The following is an 18877-nucleotide window of genomic DNA, read 5'->3' as shown; positions in this document are numbered from 1 at the left end:
GACGTGTGCGTTGTTTTGTTTTTTTGTTTTTCCAAATGGTTATTTGATCTTGACAACAAGCGGGCCTGGACTGCATTGTGATTGTAATTCTGTGTAATTCGTCTGGACATTCTGCAGAGTGGAGGCGAAGGCAGCCAAGCAGGATGAGCGTTTCTGGTGCATATGCGGCAATTTGATCGCCGAACATCCGCTCTTTCAGAGCCAAAACATCACGTTGGAATAACAAGCAGCCCCGTGGAGGAGACTGGAATTGGAGTGGGGGGAAAAAAGAATGTAAAGAAACAGAGGAAATGCCTGGGTGCTTCTTATCCCACTGTAGGATCTACCAGACAAAAGAGATGACAGAGTGATTGTTATTTAGACTATTAATGGTGCTGCGATCCATCTGCAGCTGATTAGTACTGCCTGATAAGACAACTCTCCTGGTTGTGTCGTTTTCTATTTCCCAGCCTTTTACCGCAGCCGTTCTCACCTGCTAATTATGTAGCAACATGTGGTGCATGTATGACACTAGCAACAGGGCGTTTTTATGGGCACGAAAAAGAAGTGTTAATTGGTGAGGAAAGGAAAGGTTAATCCATCAGCGATCTCTGTCGCGCGTTAACACTTCAGACCGATGAGCGGCGGCACAGGTAATGGCGACAAACGTGGACGTGATCGTGAGAAATGCAGAAAGGAGCAGGAACTAACGAATCTGCGGACACGGGCAGGGTGAGGAGAGGATGCATTCGGATCCTGCAGGTGTTCTCCAGGAAAGGCTCCAGATGGCTGCAGCCTGTTGGAGGCTCTGCCCTTTGTGTGGGATATCAAACAGGCAGCAGTGGTGCTTTTTAATTAAAAGTTTCACCAAAGCCTCTTGTCGGGGTCGCGCACTTACCACATTAAAAGTCTCGTTTTTTTGAACTCGCGCCACCTGCGTTGGGTGTCGGGGGGGCGGGAGAGAAATGAGTCAGGGGCGGCAGGTGTACACGCGTATGTGCTGTGCTAAATTGAGGGCATCCTTGGCGAGTTTACAGGTGGTCATTGTTTTCTTTGGCGGGTCTCCTGTGACCCCGGGGGGCGGGGGGGACGGGACCACTTCCTGGATGCACTCAAGAGTGACCCTCTAATTTTGGTAGCTGTGAAAATTCCACAGATGAGAGGAGTGTCTGTCTGTCTGTCTGCCTCTCTGTCTGTCCATCCATCCATCCATCCATCCATCCATCCATCCATCCATCCATCCATCCTTCCATCCATCCATCCATCCATCTTTCTTCAGGGCATACGTTCTTGGTTTTGTAAACTTTGCTAGCATTTCGATGCCAAATGTTTGAGCCTGCGAGTAAATATCAGTTGCAGTGACAGATTTATTGATGGCCCAGCGCACATATATTTATTGAAGCCAGAAGACGGAGAGCTGGTGATTATAAATTTCCATGCAGCCATGAAGGAGAGCACTGTGTCTCTTAGATGTTCCTTGAGGTGCATGTACATCATTTTGGCTCATGGCAGTTGCACTTATTAATTCCATGAATATAACCTTGAGCTGTTTCTCTTCACTCTTCTGTTACGAACAGGTTCCATCGAGGGGACTACCACATCGACGTGTGCATAAACGACTACCTGGACGTCTACTGTCCTCACTATGAAGACTCGGTGCCTGAGGAGCGGACAGAACGATACGTCCTCTACATGGTCAACTATGATGGCTACAGCACGTGCGACCACACCGCCAAGGGCTTCAAACGTTGGGAGTGCAACAGGCCGCACTCTCCGAATGGACCGCTTAAGTTTTCAGAGAAGTTCCAGCTCTTCACTCCCTTCTCCCTGGGCTTCGAGTTCAGACCGGGCAGAGAATACTACTACATCTGTGAGTCAGAGTTTCATCATACCCCTGTCCATTCTGAACAAATGATCCACCATAGATAGACCATAGGAGTCCAACAATTTAGACCGAGTTTGCCGCTTAGTTGATCAAATATGTAAGGATGCTAAAAAACAAGGTTGAGAATGCGGTTAATGCTCAAATTTCCACAGCACGTTGCTAGCGAGCTTGTTTGGTAGCTCAGCCAGAAAGGGACTGGGTTGAGGGTTCTCGGTTCAAGCCCTGGTGTGGGGAAAAAACATGGAAGGTGTACCAGGACACCTTCAGAGCACTGCCGTGGTACCCTTGAGCAAAGCACCGAACCCCCAAGGGCCCTGCAATGAGCTAGTGACTCACTCAGGGGTGTATCCTGCGCTTCGCCCACATGCAGCTGGGATAGGCTCCAGCACCCTTCCCGAATGGGAAATAGCAGTTAAGAAAAAGAAAAAAAAAGAAGAAAAAAATAGCACGTTGGCTGGTTACCGCTACCAAGCACCGTCATATATACCAATAATTCCCACGTGTGTGTGGACGGTGGCAGTAATCCGATAGCTCGACTACTTTTGTCCGTGGAAACGCAAAGCTCACATTGCATAACGAGCTGTTTTACATTAACTCAGTAAATCCACACGCAAGGAATCAGATGATCAGTGAGGTTACGAGAAGCTTACTGTAGGAGGAGAACCACCCCTAAAAGTAGATCTCGGCTATAATCTGGTTCCAGAAGTATGAATCGCGTATTCAAAGAGAAGAAAAATATTGGAAATGTCACTTGATACGAGTCACAAAATGGCTCTAAAGTAAAGAGAGAGCGGTGGACACACACCCTATCCATCCCAGTTTTCATAACTTCAACCTGAAGGTTTGAGGACGGAATCAGACGGACCCGAACAGACGCGGTCAGGCTCTGGTTTCAGCCATGCTTTTTCACACCGCTCTCGTGGCAAACTCTTCCCTAACATGGCCATGGAATCTGAGGGGGAGTCAAAGTGAGACACTTTGAAAGTTATAGCCCACCACCCCTGCTGCACATTACGGTATCCTTCAAAAGGAGCACCCTCCGCTCCACACCGGGCTGGGCTCCCACTCAGCTTGTGTTAGCTGTTAAGTTGTCTGTTTCTCGGCATAAGAGCCGAGTTCATCTGAAGTTAAAGCCCCTGGGAAATTAGGTTTCATCAAAGCTAGGTGATAGAATGGAATTGAGTCGAGTTTGTCCTCCCACCACAGACTCTTCCACACACGGGAGACCGAGGAGTCGGCGTGAGCAGGCACAGTCGCCGCCGCTCACTCAAAACACATTTGTCACAGGGATACGCTGATCTTATAAAATAGGAAGCACGGCTATGTTCTCATATGGGTGGCATTAGTGCAATATCACGCAGGGTAATGGATTATTTCTTCAGCTGTTGAAGGAAAACTTAATGGATTTATGCACTTTGTGGGCAGAGGTATGAGGAAAACCCATATAAATTCCTTCTCAGTGAGGGGGTGTCAGGTTTGACAGCTAACACCCTCCTGCTAAATGCCGTTGCTTATGCCATATTTATCTGTGTCTCTATGGCATTAACGCAGCTGTAGGTGGCAGTCAAACCCGGCGGTCCCCGCCGTTTCTTCTTCTTCACAGCTTTGACATTTGAAGAAATAGCTGAATAGAGCATTCTCTGTGACTTCTCATGTTTTGTATGTGTTCCGGATTGACCTGGGGGGTGGTTCCTACTCTTTAGCTCCCCTGCTGGCAGCAGGAGGTATTGTCCCGGCTCTCGCTGCTGCAGTGCACAGGCTAAAGTTATCGTGGGCATCAGGTTCTTTCCACGTCGCAGCAATGCTTTGCCATCTTTTCTCGTTAGTCTAGGTCGGCGGCTATTACAACCCGCAGGTTGTCACCGTGTACGCAACGAGCCTCTGACCCAAGAAGGCGTTTATAAATGGCCAAATCTTTCCTTTTGCCTTCAGAGCCAATTTGCATTGAAAGCCCTTGTAATGAGATGAAGGAAAAATTTGTGTTTGGAGCTGAGATCATTGATGGGGGTTAGCGCACGGTTATACCACTCATCCACTCCCTCAGGTCTTTTTCTCCACCTTTTTTTCCCGCCATTTCTGTTGAGAGATGCTCGTCCTAAGGGCCAGATTAAATTACTATGCGACTGACAAGGCAGCCATGGAACACATCCATTTTGCTCGAGCACGCCATATTGGTTTAGTGGCCCGCGGCTTCATTGGCTATTGAATGATTCTAGCGTATAGCCTGTCTGGCTACCGTGGCGGATATTAGAGTCATATACCATGAAATCGTCTGACGTGTGATTTCCCGCTTCCATTGTGTCCATAAGGAATGTCCACAGGAAAAGGGGGTAGATTGCTGCCGCTGAAGTGGCAGAATCCATCCAGACTGAGCCGTTGGAAGAAAATTAAGAGTGTCTTTCATTACTGTAGCTGCTTTTCAATCTGTAACAGTCTGTAACGCCGTCATCACCACGAGAGAGAGAGAGAGTTTTCAGCCCGAGCATCTTTGATTCCTAAAGATTTGTAACAAATTTATTTTTATACTGTATTTGGAAAACACATAAATGACCTTTAAAGTTAGATCCCAGCAGGGATTTTTCATCCTAACCCAATTACTTTGTTTTTCAGGGATTCCATTTTGGCTTATCACACCATTATTATTAATATTCAGGAGTTTGGATTTAGCAAACTAGTGTTGGCTCAGACCTGATTAACACTTCTTTTCTTTCTAATCTCTTTAAAGGAGAAAAACTAGTGTAAATACTCTGATAATCCACAAACAGGCCTCTTTGGCTGCACTCGCTATAGCCTGTGGTTATTTAAATTGCAGCAAATGATACTTTTATTTGCGTGAAGCTCGCAGCCCCAGTTTATTTACGAGAGCAACTTGCAGATGGAGTCGAGGCCACAGTTTGTTGTCTTGCCATATTAATATGCACTCGGATGGCGGTTTGGCAAGTCATTCGACGCACGGACACTGAATAACGATGGTATGGTGAGATCGTTTCTATAGTAACTGCGTTAAGATGATGGGAAATCTAAACAGCGACTGTTGAGAACGTGTCCAGCAACTGTCAGTCAGGACAAGAATAAATGTGTCTGTCGTTTTCTCATCAAGTTTCTTCATAGCCAGTTAGCAACACAGAGGAAGCTCGTCCCTCGCCTGCACTGTAAAAAAAAACAACCAAAAAACCCTCAAGGCTTCCGAGAATGCGAGTGTTTATCAGAAATGTTGTCCCCAGGTTGATGTCCACGGACTCCTGCGGGTGTTCTTGTGCGTTATGAAGATGGCGGTAATGGCTCCTGTCCTGCGGCGGTCCTCAGATGTTTGTCACCATTTTAATTAATGTCACGCTGTCTAAGACAGCCTTGTTATTCAGGCCTGGTTGTTCCGGAGGTCGGGAGACGCATTTGTTCTCTGAGGCGCCTTTTAAAGTCGACGGTACCGTTTTAACTCCAGTAGGTGTTTGATAGATCTGTGGTAGAGAGAACTTTGATCAGTGGACTAGGTGAACCATCAATAGGGGTCACAGCGGAGGTCAGTCGGGCGCTATTACCTGAACACTGACAACGAAATTCTTTGTTGTGCTTTCGTTTGTGAATGAAGATTAGACTTGCTGGTTTGAATCATTCAGGAGCTTCAACTACTGTCAGGCTAAACATCACTGGTCCTGAGGGTGCTGCCCAGTTGTCTGCATGGAAAAGATCGTAGGAGAAAAACAAAGCGCTCATGCATCATTACCTGCGTCGCCCGAAGAGGTCAAGAATAAGGTTAACGATCAAAGAGAATATCGCTCAGCTCATCCGTTGATGCGAACTCGTTCATTGTTTTTTTTTCAGGATCCACAATTCCAAATGTATAGTTTTATACAGTACAGTCCGCGATGTCATTTTATTTATCAGAATCATTATCATTCCCCCGTCTGTCGCGACACACATGGACCGATGACCTCCGTCCTGCAGGAACGTGATTGAGAGAAAAGGAATCTGCAAAATAGTGTTTGTTTTGGCACGAAGCTCCCCGTTGCCGTTATTCCGCCCTGTTTGATTGGAGTCGAGGGCGGATTTGCAGCATAGTTGACAACATTAATCAGAGGGGACAAGTTTCTGCTGATGCTCGTGCAAGTCGAGGCCAACGCTGGAATCAGTGAGGACAACATGGCGTTTCACTTCACGAGGTGAAGGGAAAAAAAACCAAGTCACAATATCGGTTGTAAATGTAAGCAGCTTAGGGAGATAGCGCACACTGTATTCAAGCAGTTCAGTGAAACGCTATCAAAGCAGCAGGTGATGGACTGCAGGGAAGAGTCGGTGACAGACAAACAAAGAGATAAGCAGATGGTTGGAGCACTTCTGAGGTCAAAGGTCACCCTGCATTGCTGGTTTAAGAGAACTCCCATCTCCCAGAATGCTGTCGCAAGCACATTTTTCTAATATGGAGGCCGTCCACGAGCGCGTGTTTGAGTGATTTTAATCTGAAAAGGGCAAAAATCCAATATCAGTGGCAGGTCGCTGCACGAGGCGAGCGAGCCCAGTTATGGCGGTTCTAGATGTGCAGTAAATTGGAGACCACTCTGTGATCATGCCGATTCTGATTGATTTCCAGCCTGAACATATGCTGAAACGCAGATATCGCTTTACAGTAAATGTTACAAAGATGTTTGGATCTGATTGGAAGATTGTATTTAAATCTGTGACCACGCCAGCAAACACTCATAAGGCCTTATAGAAAGTCTCACTGAAGAATCTCACTGTCACTGACACAAAGATCAAGAGCATTCAGGACATTGTGATTAATTATAAACCCTCTGATTCTGGCTTTTAGCCATAAAAGAGGAAAAAAGGCACAGCAGCAGCACTGTGCGTCCACCTCGGAGGAGACGTGGGCCGCCGCTGAAAATGCTGTTAATGAACGGCCGAGTGGGTCAAAACAATGTCATTAGCAACCACACGAGAGAGCATCCTGTCAAGAAGCCAGTGTGGAGATCTTCCCCTAGCATCCTCTGACACCTCAATGCTAGGTGTTAGCTCTGGTCTCGCTATACTGGTTATTCCAGCGACGCTCCCAGGAGCCGGGTTTCGGGATAGGAAGGGTGGCACCTGAACATTAGCTTTGCCACCACTCTGCCCATGTCATTGAAACCCCAGCGCGCAGCCTCTGTGTTTCGTCGGAGCCCCGGGAGGTCCCCAAATCACGATGAAGTGCCCGCGCTGTTCCATTCCTGGTGCAAATATGGAAACTGCAGCTGGACCGTGGTAACACAAGCCCTTCCATTCATTCACATGAAAAATCAGCCCTGTCATCAGCAGTCAGAAAGGATCCAGCAACACGGTGTAATGTGACAGAGAGCGAGACGCCCACAGACGCACGCACTCTCACACAATAGGTGCACGCATGCATGAGCAGACACGCAGCAAAGCCACACAGAAATCTGGAATGGGTTATTCTAATCCTGATGGATAGACATGGCACCACCGCTGTCTCCCGCTCACTGCATCAACTCTCGTCCTACTAATCGCATTTTATTTACAGTCTTATCTACGATAACATCCCATTTTTGGGGGCCTTGGCTTTGTTGTTGACATTAGCCAGGCAGAAACATCAGGCATCGGTTACAATTAGGAAGAGTTTAACGCTAAAACGCTGTCCCGGCCTGCCTCAGGTTTGAACAATAACTGCTCTGTGTCTCAGGAATATCAGAAACAGGAAAAGTCAGGTTTTTCTGCAAAGGGCATGATGGGAAATTATTAAGCATGGAAGCTGGAATGCGGGAATAGCTTAAAAAAAAGTCTTTTACGAAGCAGAAAAGGGTTTTATCCTTGGATGTCTCACTATAAATCAACCCAAAACACCATTTAAAATAGTTTATTGTTCTTTCATTTGCGCGTCTTTATTATTCCTCAGTTGAGATTCTTGTATTTATGGAAACAGACGCGCCATCATAAATTCTGCTCCCTTATCACAAGAGAATAAATAATAATATTGTTACATTAAGTGTAGTCCAGCAACATTAGTGTGTCCGATTCATTTATCTTGCTCCTGTTGTTATCTGATTTAAACACACCCATAAGCACAGACACACACAGCTTGTTTATACCTGTTTCATCCACAGTATCCACTACTTCATACTTCCTCATGGGTAATTGTGTTTTTTAATGACTTTTTCTATACAAGACAGACACTGCCTGATTGAGGTTCATTTATTCAAACAGTGTGTGTGTGTGTGTGTGTGTGTAGGTCTGTGTGTGCATGTGCAGGAGCATCCGTGTTGTTCCAGGAGAGGCTATTCAGCAAAGCGTGACGCCTTCTGCAGCGACCACGGAGCGTCTCTTTCACCGTCTGAGAGCAACAGGAGTGAATGGGCCATTTTGAATTCAAGGATTTCTGTTGTTCGATCGGTTCCGAACTCTTCCCTTTCTCGACTGACTCCGCATTCAAACGCTGAAGGACAAGAGTTAATGAATCCCGGCAGTGATTTGTGAATGCAGGCGGGGGGGCGGTTATATTCTGGCCGCAAACGGTCTAATTAGCCGGATGGAGGGATGGAAGAAGTTGGCACAAAAGATCAAAATGGTGGCGCTCTCTGTTTTATTTAAATTCATATTCAATGTCTGTTTAAAAAAAAAAAAAAAAAAGTCATTAAAGTCAAGGCCAGTTGTTTTTAGAGAGCTGCCGGAATGACTAGCTATCACGGACATTCGGGATCAAGAGATTAGGATTAACATCTGGAGACGGGGATAATTACAGCCACCAATAATTGTGGATAATCAGATTTGTGTATTGATTGGGAGTAAATCTGCATGTGTGGAATTGTACGGCTGGATGCATCACTCCTTTAGCTAGCATTGACGCTGCTGTTAGCGTCCGAGGTGATTCTGTGTCCTCATCGCTGAGCGTTTTTATTGAAAGGTGGGGAAAACATGTTTTTCAGATAACATTCCAGTTGCACCAAAAGCTCCGTTTGCGCCGCGATTGAAACAATACAGCGGCCGCGCCGCGCCGCGCTGAGCCCACCTGTTTGTTCTCCTGTAATTGGATTCTGCTTCGTTCCATTTGCCTTAATGCTGATGCATAATGCCGTGTACAGAGGGGAGAAGCCATTACCAGCCGAGGGGACGAGGCCTGCAGGAGTAACCCGATCCCCCCCCTCTGTCGTCTCTGGGACATCGTTACAGGGACACTGTCCTTCAAAGCAGCCTCTGGCCCAGACTGGCTGGATTGATGGTTGAGGCCATGGGTCACACCGATGGAAACTAGAATAGAAGGTGTTGATATGGGGGCCCCCCCACGTAATTCAGGGGGAGGGGGCAGCGCAACATAGACAAAAACACTGTTGCAAGACGAGTAAAATGAAAATAGGAGCATTAGATTCGATCACTGTGGACTTTTTAAAAACTTTCCGTTTTTGATTTTGGTTTGACTTTGTTATTCTCGCCTGAGGCGGTTTTTGACGAAAGGAAAAGCTGTGAGCGAGTTGTGAAATGCCAAAACCAGATGTCGTGAGAGCGTTTCCACCGATGCAGATGTCTGCGTTCTGATAGCTGTGCTCTTTCAGTTTCACCATGTCGCACTAGTTTTCCTCAGCCATACTTTTACCGCCATCTTCTCACCTAAGTGGCGTTTTCTTCCATCCATTAAAAGGAAGCGTTTCTTTTTAACTGGCTCCTTTTGCTCACATTTGCCAACTACTCTATGGACACCCTGTGCTGTTTCCATCGGGCCCGTTCCTCTCTTAAGATCTGCCGCCTTTGCTAAGTGGCTGGCGTCGATTGCTGTGACTCAACTCCGCCCACCACAATGATGGAGATAAGACATCTGGAAATGCCGCCTCTGTGCATGACTGTGCATGTGCAGGCCGTTAAAAGAGGAGAGGAGAGGCAAGCGTGGCGGAGCAATAAGACGGGCGGCGTGGATCATGTGGGCGCTGGCGTGCATATATGAGTGGGTGAACAGCCGCGGTCAGGGTTCGTTAGGGCGTCGGCAGGCTCCACGCCGAAAAAATAAGCCTCCGTCGCCAATTCTCCCTCCACCACCTCATTCTTCTTCTTGCCGCTGTGACTGAGCTGTGCATCTGATTTCACGTCACCTCTCGCACACGATGACACGGCGCACAGAAAAAGATAACAGCTGATGAAGTGACAACATTAAAATGATAACAAGGTGGCGAGAAGTGGAGACGGCATGGCGAGAAGGCGGAATGATGACAAACGGCTGGTATCTGGGCGAAATGGGACAAAACAGAAAGGAGAAGCTTCTCGTCTCTGTCCCATTTTCGTAATTATTAGTCAATACCTGGCTTGATAAAGGCATCAAATAGAGGCGGCTGGTGGTTCAGGCTTAGGCCCCGTTAACGTTTTCAGGTGAAAAAAGGTATATTTCTCCAACGTTTCGCATGAAATGTTTTATTTCAGCCCTTAAAGGTGGCATTTTCTAATACAATAGCTGCCTAAAACGGGATGTACCTGCTCATGAGCACTACAGTTTCAGTCGGCACTTGTTCTACACCTGCGCTAGTGGGTCGACGTCAGTACCGAACAATGGATTCTACACCCCCCACCGGCTACCGGCCTGCATGGAACGTTCCGTGTGTTCCTGTATGAATGCTGCTCCTTTTCAAAGTGCTTTTGTTCGAACACCTTACGTTTTGAGAAGAAAGGCAGGAAAAACTAAACCGTTTCCATTGTGCCGTTCTGGTGTAAACGGCACCCAACACAAGAGTCGTAGTGTAAATAACTGCTGGATGGAGCCGAAACGGCTCAAACGTCAAACATAATTATGACGGAGGATAGTCTGCCGAGCTTTGATGAATGCGTACGGTTGTACTAAGAGGCGAGCGGGGACGGGGAGACAGCTGGGGGAGGGCGACTCTGCAGCAGTTGGTTAAAGGGTCACCAGAGAGGAGTTGACAGATCCCAGAAGGTAGCCTCTGGAAATGTTCGGCCTCATTGTATCAGCTGTGGAATGATCCACAGGACGCATCAAATGATGCCCAGAAGACATCTTAGCAGACAATATGGTCTCCCCGGTGCTCAGGGGACGCTCACAGCGGCGTATATAACACAATAGAGGACCCAGGCCTGCGCTTGAGATTGGATCTGTGGAAACACGAGCGCATATGTTTTCGTCTGCTACAGTTTCCTGCCATGATGAATACGCCCCATACGCTCCCACCAAACTTTAACTGACATGTGTTTGACCCCCATCCAGGAGATAGCACCTGGTGCCTCACCACAACACCATTAGTGGTCAGCCACACACACACACACACACACACACACACACACACACACACACACACACACACACACACACACACACACACACACACACTCTTCGTGGGATATTTTTAGGGCATGCGAGACGGTCTCCGTGGCAGCTAACGCTCAGAGATTCACACCCCACGGGCTCCACAGGAAGGGATCTATTTCCCCGACAGCAACCGCAGGCCGTACGCGGTGGCATCAGACACCCGTGCTAGACGCAGGCGATGAAAGCGCTAGCTCCTAGTCACTTGGCAAAGCACATACATGCCTAGACATACAAAAGCCATTAGCGCGGCATGATTACTTCCTGTTTTGCCAGAGCTGAAATGACGCAAATATCTTTATCCCCGCTAAACTACGGCCGCCAGTCGCAGAGTCTAAAACGCTGCAATTAAATTATGAGCAAAGAGGCCCAGATTAGCTCGGACATCTGAAAACACTTTCTGGATAGAATTTAACGAGAACCGTGGCTAACCCTCCACGATCCACTTAAGACAAAACAGCAACTATTTTCTTGTGAGTAAACGAGCACATTTAGGTGTCGTGTCTACTGAAGAGATATCTACTGTGTATACATTAGAAGCTTTGTTTACTGGTGCCAAATGTCTAATAATAAAGCAACACCATCTATCTTCCTTTCAGCCTCCACCGTTGCTGAGAACGGCAGGAAAACGTGCCTGAAGCTCAAAGTTTTCGTCCGACCATCAAGTAAGTGCTTGCGTGCAACAGAGAGCTTTGAAACAGAGACTGTTACAAGTACTAAAGACTTAAAAAAAACAGCTCCAAAAGGTTTAGGGCTAGTTTGTTTGGTTACCTCATTTCCTCTTTAGACACTTCATTTCATTTCTCACTAAAAAGCTCTTTATTTTATAAGTGATGAAGCTGGAAATGAGATGAAGGGTAAACTCAGGGTCATTTGGTCTGAATGTTGCCATGAGCTTTGTTGCTCAGCATGTTGTAGGTTCAAGTCTGCGGGTAGGGGGGGTGGGCTTCAAATGTCACTAACCCATTTGGAAGAAACCTCTAATGATCTCTCATTCTCCCTATTCTCTGTTGTAGACAGCTGTACGAAAACTATACATGACCGTGTTTTTGACGTAAACGACAAAGTAGACAATACGTTAGAACCACGAGGTTAGTATGGCTTCCTGCTTTTTATGATTGTCTTCTGATCTCTGTCCTGCATTCGCATGTGTGTCTCTTGGTTCTTTGCCGATGGTCTTTGCGTACCCTCAGTATCGGAAGCTAGCGTGGATCTTTTGGGATTCTATAGGTGCATCTTCTCGGCTACTGTAATGTTCTGTCCCTTTCACCCTACATGTTCCTTCCATTAGCATGCTGCGCTTCGTGGCTCTGGCCTAGTGAAATATTCATGTGGAGGATCGGTGTACGTGATTTTTAATGACTTATTGTCAGCAATCAAACACGAGTGCACTTTTTATTGTGTAAAATGACCGCAGCATGCTAATCAGTGCTTCAGACTTTATATTAATATTGATGCGGGCCCTCCTTTGCTCTTGCTAGGATGCTGTTTGACCAATTTCTCCAGTAGCCTGGAAAAAAGTTCATTAATTTCACTCTCACAACAACATTCTTTCGCTTTTGGCGATGTGAAATATGCAGGTTTATAAATATAATTGAGGTGAGGGGGCACTTGAGGACAGGTAATCTGTGTTCTCGCCGCTAGGGGCCGCCAAATCACACAGCCTGGAACTTCAAGACATCTAATCCAGGATGCAGTGATCGCTGCAGGACAGCAGGACATTGCCTTTATTTTTATGACCTTGTTTCTTTTTCTGTGTCGGCATAGTTAATTCTTGCATGTTCATCTTACGTTCTAACAAAACTCACAATCAGGAACGACCATAAAAAAAGCCTTAAAAAAGGTTCTTGCTGCTTTGAAAATGAAAACTTCCTGCCCTCGCCACCTGCCTAGTTTTCTCTCTGCCGGTGTGCCTGTTTCTCCCCCATCCTGTCTGTGTGTTTGATGAGTGCGTCTCACCTTGCATGCTACTTTTGGCTCATCCCCCATTAGACTCTCCAAAGGAGGGAAATTAAAACATTCATCCATCAAATGCGCACGCAGGCGCGCACGCTTCTGCAACTTTTCCATATCTCGTCTTCTTTTCCCTGTGTGTGCATCTTTATTTTGCTGCGCATGGTTCGGCTAATCTCCCCTGGTGCAAAAGGCACGTGGCTCCTCACAGATAGCGATGCCAGTGTCGCACCCGAAGCACCTCATCTGGGCAATTCTCTAAATTAGCTCTGACTTTAAAGTGTGACACAGCAACCGAAGTTCATATGGCAACTCAGAATTTACTGTTGACGCTCACCCGAGGTCAAACATCCCAGTCCTGACACAGAAACACATGAGGATTCATTATTTAATTGCTTTGCTGTTGTCTGTGGGAAAGGGAGCCGTCTGTGTTCTGCCTGATGACTCACCATCGCCTTCTTCTAACCTTCAGACGACACCAGCCACGACCCAGCTGAGCCCTCCCGAAGCGATGAAACAAACGCTGCGCCGCAGCTGCAGAAAACAAGTCCCATCCTGGCTCTGCTACTGGTCTGCCTATCGTCGTTCTTATCGTTATAGCGCCTCCTCTGTCCTGGAGGGCACTTACACCCAACGTGGCCTGAATCTGCCCAAGGCTGCAGGGAAGGGGGTGGGATCTGAGTGGACTGTGTTCGCATCAGAACAGGCTTCTTAAGGAACCCCTTGTTTGTTTTTTTTCCCCCAGAATTATATTTAAGTGTTCTTTCTCTGTCTGTGAACGAAAACACTTGGAAGTGGGAGAGACGGTTCCCCTCTTAAACCTTTAACAACGATGCCAAATCCTGTTTTGTTTTGTTTCTTTGATTTATTGATTCTTTTTTTCCCGTTAATCCCCCCCCCAAGACATCACGATTATATCATCGCAGCACTGATGTTTACTGCCAAATGCATCCACGCTTGGAGAGGTCAAAGTTTCAAGTCCACAGTAGTTTTAATCGCAATCATTAGAGAAGGACTAGAGGAAATATTTCGAAAAGCTCTTTTTAACATTTTTTTAATGGTAAACGGTGAAGAAGAGGGGTTATCTCTAAAAGTATCTCTTTAGCCGAGGGCAAACCTGAAAACCCCAGCAATGAGAAATGTGCTCATGGAATGCACCTTAGCCCACTGATCTCCAGACGGTCCTGGTTTAAAGATAGCGTCCTATTCCCTCCTTAATGCAAAGTGTTTGTGTAGGTGGTGATGCTTTAGAATAAGAGTAAAAACCCGTGGAAATGTTTTCTTATCCTGCTGTAGATGAAAGAAACGCCTCTCGAGGTATTCGAGGCACCCCGGCACACAAAACGGCCCAAATTGAAACTTTCTCTCCAGGCACGTCATGGGGCTGCTATTAAAGTCGAGGATCGATATCTTCTGAAAGTAGATCGCGCAATTTCACAGCAGCAGTCACTCTCATTTTACATGGAGTTTACTGAGCTCGGCAGCGACCGAGTATTAGTCAATATTAATACTCCCATAAACCATTTACATCCTACACTTTTTTCCCCCCCCTGAGCTTTATTGGCGTTCGGCTGACGCTGATTCTCACATCAGGTTTTGGAACCATTGTTCCAATTAGTTGAAAACACGTAGCAAAACGACGTAGAAGCTATTCATTTAGTACAAGGCGACGCATACTGTAGTTTTACTTAGTTCGCCCATGTTTGTGTCGGCACTAACTTTCAACTAAAGCCGCTCATTGCACATGCCGGGTTAGCGTAGCGAGACTATTACGGCTTTTCCGCTCTGCCTTTGAGGAGCTGCAGACAGACGAGCCTTGTAGGAGAAATCGGCGTACAATCTGTTTGGAAAACACAGAAAATGGGGATCGGAGTGACACAGAAGCACCCCCCCCCCCCCCCAACAGCTCCTACTGTTACCGGTTTAAGTGACTCTCTAATGAGGTTCAAAATGACAGGCATGTGGACCCCTTGTTGTGGCAAGGGGAGTTATTTCTGGTATTAAAAATAGATAGTGGGAGGCTCAGAGGGGGTGAAGGAGGTGTCGTTTTTCCACCGTGGGAGGGAGGGGGGGGGGGTTTAAAGCGCCCGTGACCTTGCAATTCGAGTGACTCGGTAAGTGAAAGAGATGAAGCGAATTAGACACACGCACACGCGAGGACTGGCAGAACACGCATGGGTGGAGGCCACAGGTAGTCTGACTGGAGTGCCTAACACAGCAGAGAAATAAAGCAGCCAAACAGTCGCGTAATAGAGCTCGAGAGCAGCACCAGCTTTTTTCTTTTTTCCCCCCGCCTAGTTCATTTCATGTTTTTATGGTTTTCTCCTCGGCTTTGCCCAGTATTTTCCGTACTCCGGCAACAGTGCTATTACTGTGAAAACAGCATCAGCTACTGGGGGAGATGAGTCCATTTAATGACCCGCTAATTTTCAGGGGAGCGCCGCAGGGAACGAGCAACACGTGTGATTCAAAATGGACGCTTGTCAGCAGCTCAGCACCAGACTTTTATAAGAAAACCAGCTTGTATTCTGTCACAGTTACCGATACATTCGCCGTTACGACCCCGGTTTATTCTGTACACACGTTAACCTGGGGAATGAGGATCATCTTATAAACTGGATACTGTGTATCCTGAGGTAGTCACCATACAACATGTAGTGTCAGGTTAGCATCTGTTTTGTACCTTTCTGGAGGACAGAAGGAAAAAAAAAAGAGAGACACCATTGTTAAAACTGTATAATTATTATTGTTCTGATGAAAATCACGATTATCATCATTAGGAGAAGTTCTTGATGTAAATAGTGTTTGATATTAAAGTATTAATTTGGTTCTTATGTCTTTTCTAAAAAAAAAAGAAAAAGGAATATGGTATTATCTCTGGGTTTTGCGGAGTGTGTACTGTCCTCAATCGATGCGTTGTGCGATTTGATCCTCAATGCCTGATGAACCTTTGAGCTAATATATAGGGGAAACCTGTACACTAGTGTACAGTAGGCTGTACTTTAGGCATACCAGTGGCTCACCCGTTACATGTTTCAAACCCGACATCGCCATCTCCTCACGTGCTGCACGGATCCTGCCCTGGGAAGGAACTCTCCACACGGGCTCGGACAGCTCCGAGAGCTGCCACCAATGGGCGGTTTGCTTTGCGATGGAAGGATCTCTGCAGTTTCATTATACGGCATGCGCATGAACTCGAAGACATGTAATAGAAAAAAGACAAAAAAACAAAAAAGAACGTTTTAAAAATATGTTTGAAAAGGCTTGTTTTCTGCTCTTGTGTTGTTTTGGCTCATTTTCATTACGTGTGGGTTGGTTTTTATTTTTGTTGGTGTTGTTGCATCTCCATTGTAATGATGTCATGAAGCCATGTCGTGACGGAAGACAAATGTACATAACATGAATCATTGTTGTGGAGTGACGGTGTAGAGGGACGGGCTCAGCTCTTTTCTAGTACAGATGAAATGTGTTTTTTTTTCCCTCTCTCTCCTAAAACATCCCATGTAGTTCTAGTCTCTCTTTTCTAACTGGTCATCTTCTGTGTGCTCTCCTGATGATCGTTTGGGCGTTTATCAGTGTGAGGAAAGAAAAAAAAAAAAGAAGATTGAGTTTGTATCTTATTTGCCAGTGCCGCTGCGAATGGGACTGAAGAGTGTTTCCCATGCCTTAGCCCTTCACCCTCAGCCTTGGCAGCACAGTACTGTCCCAGAGACTCTTTCTGCCATCGTGCTTTTACACAGAAAGGCTGCTGGTGTCCACAAGAATACAGCAGGGGCCCTTCGCCTCTTCCTTTGTTAACCACTCTGAATTGGTAGCCGTCGGCCCTGGGCACAGGTCGTGGATTAGTGTGACCCCCTTCCCACCTAAATCCTGAACTTGATTGTTAATGTGGGTCAAAGCGTATCATCGATCCAGTTCCTGTGCGCCCTGGGCCAAAGCTTCTCTCTTCATCAACCCCCCCCCCACCCCAACCCCACCCCGTTAATAGCCTCCTGTTCATTTTGTGCACCTGTCCCGTCCCATTTCTCTTGTACTTGTGTAACCTCCACCACGTCGCTATCCCTTACAGTCAGTCCCCACTCTCACTTTGCCATCAGCGGGAAAACTTTCCAATCTGCTCTTTTACAGTATATGAAAAAAAAGTTGTCTGTATTTGTATATACATGTGTCTGAGCTACTATGAGTACTACAATAAAACAAATACGTCGCTTTCAATGCTGTGGCCCTTTCTTCCGTGAAACATCTGCCGGGAAAGGAGGAATTCACACACCGATGATGCGGCGTCCGCCTCCTCCGGAGTGATGGGCAGACCTGTGCCGTCACTCAGGACGTCTGAGACGCAGGGAGATGCTGGGGGGGGGGGGGGGGGGGGGTTTAACTTGGAGAATGATTATTGATAAAACCAGATAAATGAGGTGCTGTACTAAAGTGAACACAGCTCTAGAGTTTGTGTCTTGCTGATGAACAAAAGCTTAAATCGACCTTCCGATCGATTGAAGACCACTGTCCGCTAGCACCTGGACACACACGTTCCGTCCACGTTTACACTACAATGAGCAACACTCCCTAATGCTGACTAAAAGGAACACCGTCAGGATCAGAATAAGACCTTAACCCCCCCCCCCCCCCCCCCCCCTCTCTCGCGCTTCCGCCTGGCACTAATGAGGACACCTAATAACCTTCTGCTGGACCCCATTAGCACCATTTAGCTTCACCCTCCATTATCTCTGGTAATTAGACAGAGAGCCAAGCAAGCCCTGAAGAGCAGAGGGGGGAGGGGGGGGAAGGCATCCCGATAAGCCGTCTGCAGCGACGTTATAGAAATGAGTGAAATTGACCGAAGAAATGCAAACTTGGCGATTAGTATGTGAGGTACGCAACGCTTTCGTTTGAATCATAATTTGAGGAGTAAGTATGAAATCAGCACCGCAGGGGGGCTCCAGAGGGGGAGGGGCGCTTTTGTAGGCTTGAAAAGGATGACACCATTGACACCCAAGAAGCAAGACTCTCATCCTTCCAAAAGCTAGTGCTTTTAACACATCAGGATGCTTTATGCATGATCTCGCTTGACGTGATGAGCCAATTAGTGTCAAGTTGTTCTTCCCGGCGTTATTACTGAAGGCTCTGGAGATGCAGGTGCGCGTCTGCGAAGGCCAACCAAGACGAATCGCCGCGCCTGATCATTAAATCTCTGGTAATGATAGCTTTACACGAAGACGTGTCCCAGATGTGCCATTAAGCTGCAAACGTAACGGCGGTTTGTGACCAGCAGCGGAGCGACGGGAGCAGCCGCACCGCGTCTCAGAACGCAGGCGTCATTGATTCGAGGGCTCCGTCTCTCCGTGTAGCTTGCAGGTACGAGTTTTATCTTGACGACTGACAGTCGTGAAGAGACCACTTCAGCTGACTGTTCCTGACAGCACCCTCCACGTGTCACGGTGATGCGTTTCCATGTGAACAATCGGTGTGATTGACAGCTGGAACGATGTCTTCAGCTGATCGCTCCAGGGGTTGGGAAAGGTCGTAAACCTCCCAATTATGTTTCACCACTTCATGAATTGATATTTTTTTTAGCGGGAAGGGTGTTTTCAAAAGCCCCAGAGGTGAATCAACGCAGTCAAGCCCATGTTAATGGATGGAGAGACGGCGGGTTGGTTGCTAGCGCCCGTAATACCCGATAAACTGGATGAAATTTCAGCTCACTCACCTGCGGAATTTCACGGTCTTGACGGCTCAGAGAGTCGGAATGGAATTCAAGGTCACAATTTATG

General features: G+C 46.9%; 1 protein-coding gene across 2 annotated transcripts in view; it reads left to right on the top strand.

The window, feature by feature from the left end:
* efna5b (ephrin-A5b) overlaps positions 1-17321 on the top strand; it is a 73119-nt gene extending 55798 nt beyond the window's left edge. The window contains exons 2-5 of one of the 2 annotated variants that reach the window (XM_057032822.1): positions 1557-1849; positions 11753-11818; positions 12170-12244; positions 13579-17321. In XM_057032822.1, coding sequence (XP_056888802.1) covers positions 1557-1849; positions 11753-11818; positions 12170-12244; positions 13579-13706 — 562 coding nt within the window. In that variant the 3' untranslated portion in view covers positions 13707-17321. The remainder of the gene's footprint in view (positions 1-1556; positions 1850-11752; positions 11819-12169; positions 12245-13578) is intronic. The other variant, XM_057032823.1, reaches the window with a different exon arrangement.
* Positions 17322-18877: the final 1556 nt, after the last annotated feature.

The sequence above is a fragment of the Takifugu flavidus genome, chromosome 5, assembly GCF_003711565.1.
Source record: "Takifugu flavidus isolate HTHZ2018 chromosome 5, ASM371156v2, whole genome shotgun sequence".
In the NCBI taxonomy this organism is placed as follows: Eukaryota; Metazoa; Chordata; class Actinopteri; order Tetraodontiformes; family Tetraodontidae; genus Takifugu; species Takifugu flavidus.
Note: the sequence above shows the minus strand (reverse complement) of the source record. Positions and strands in the feature narration are given on the sequence as shown.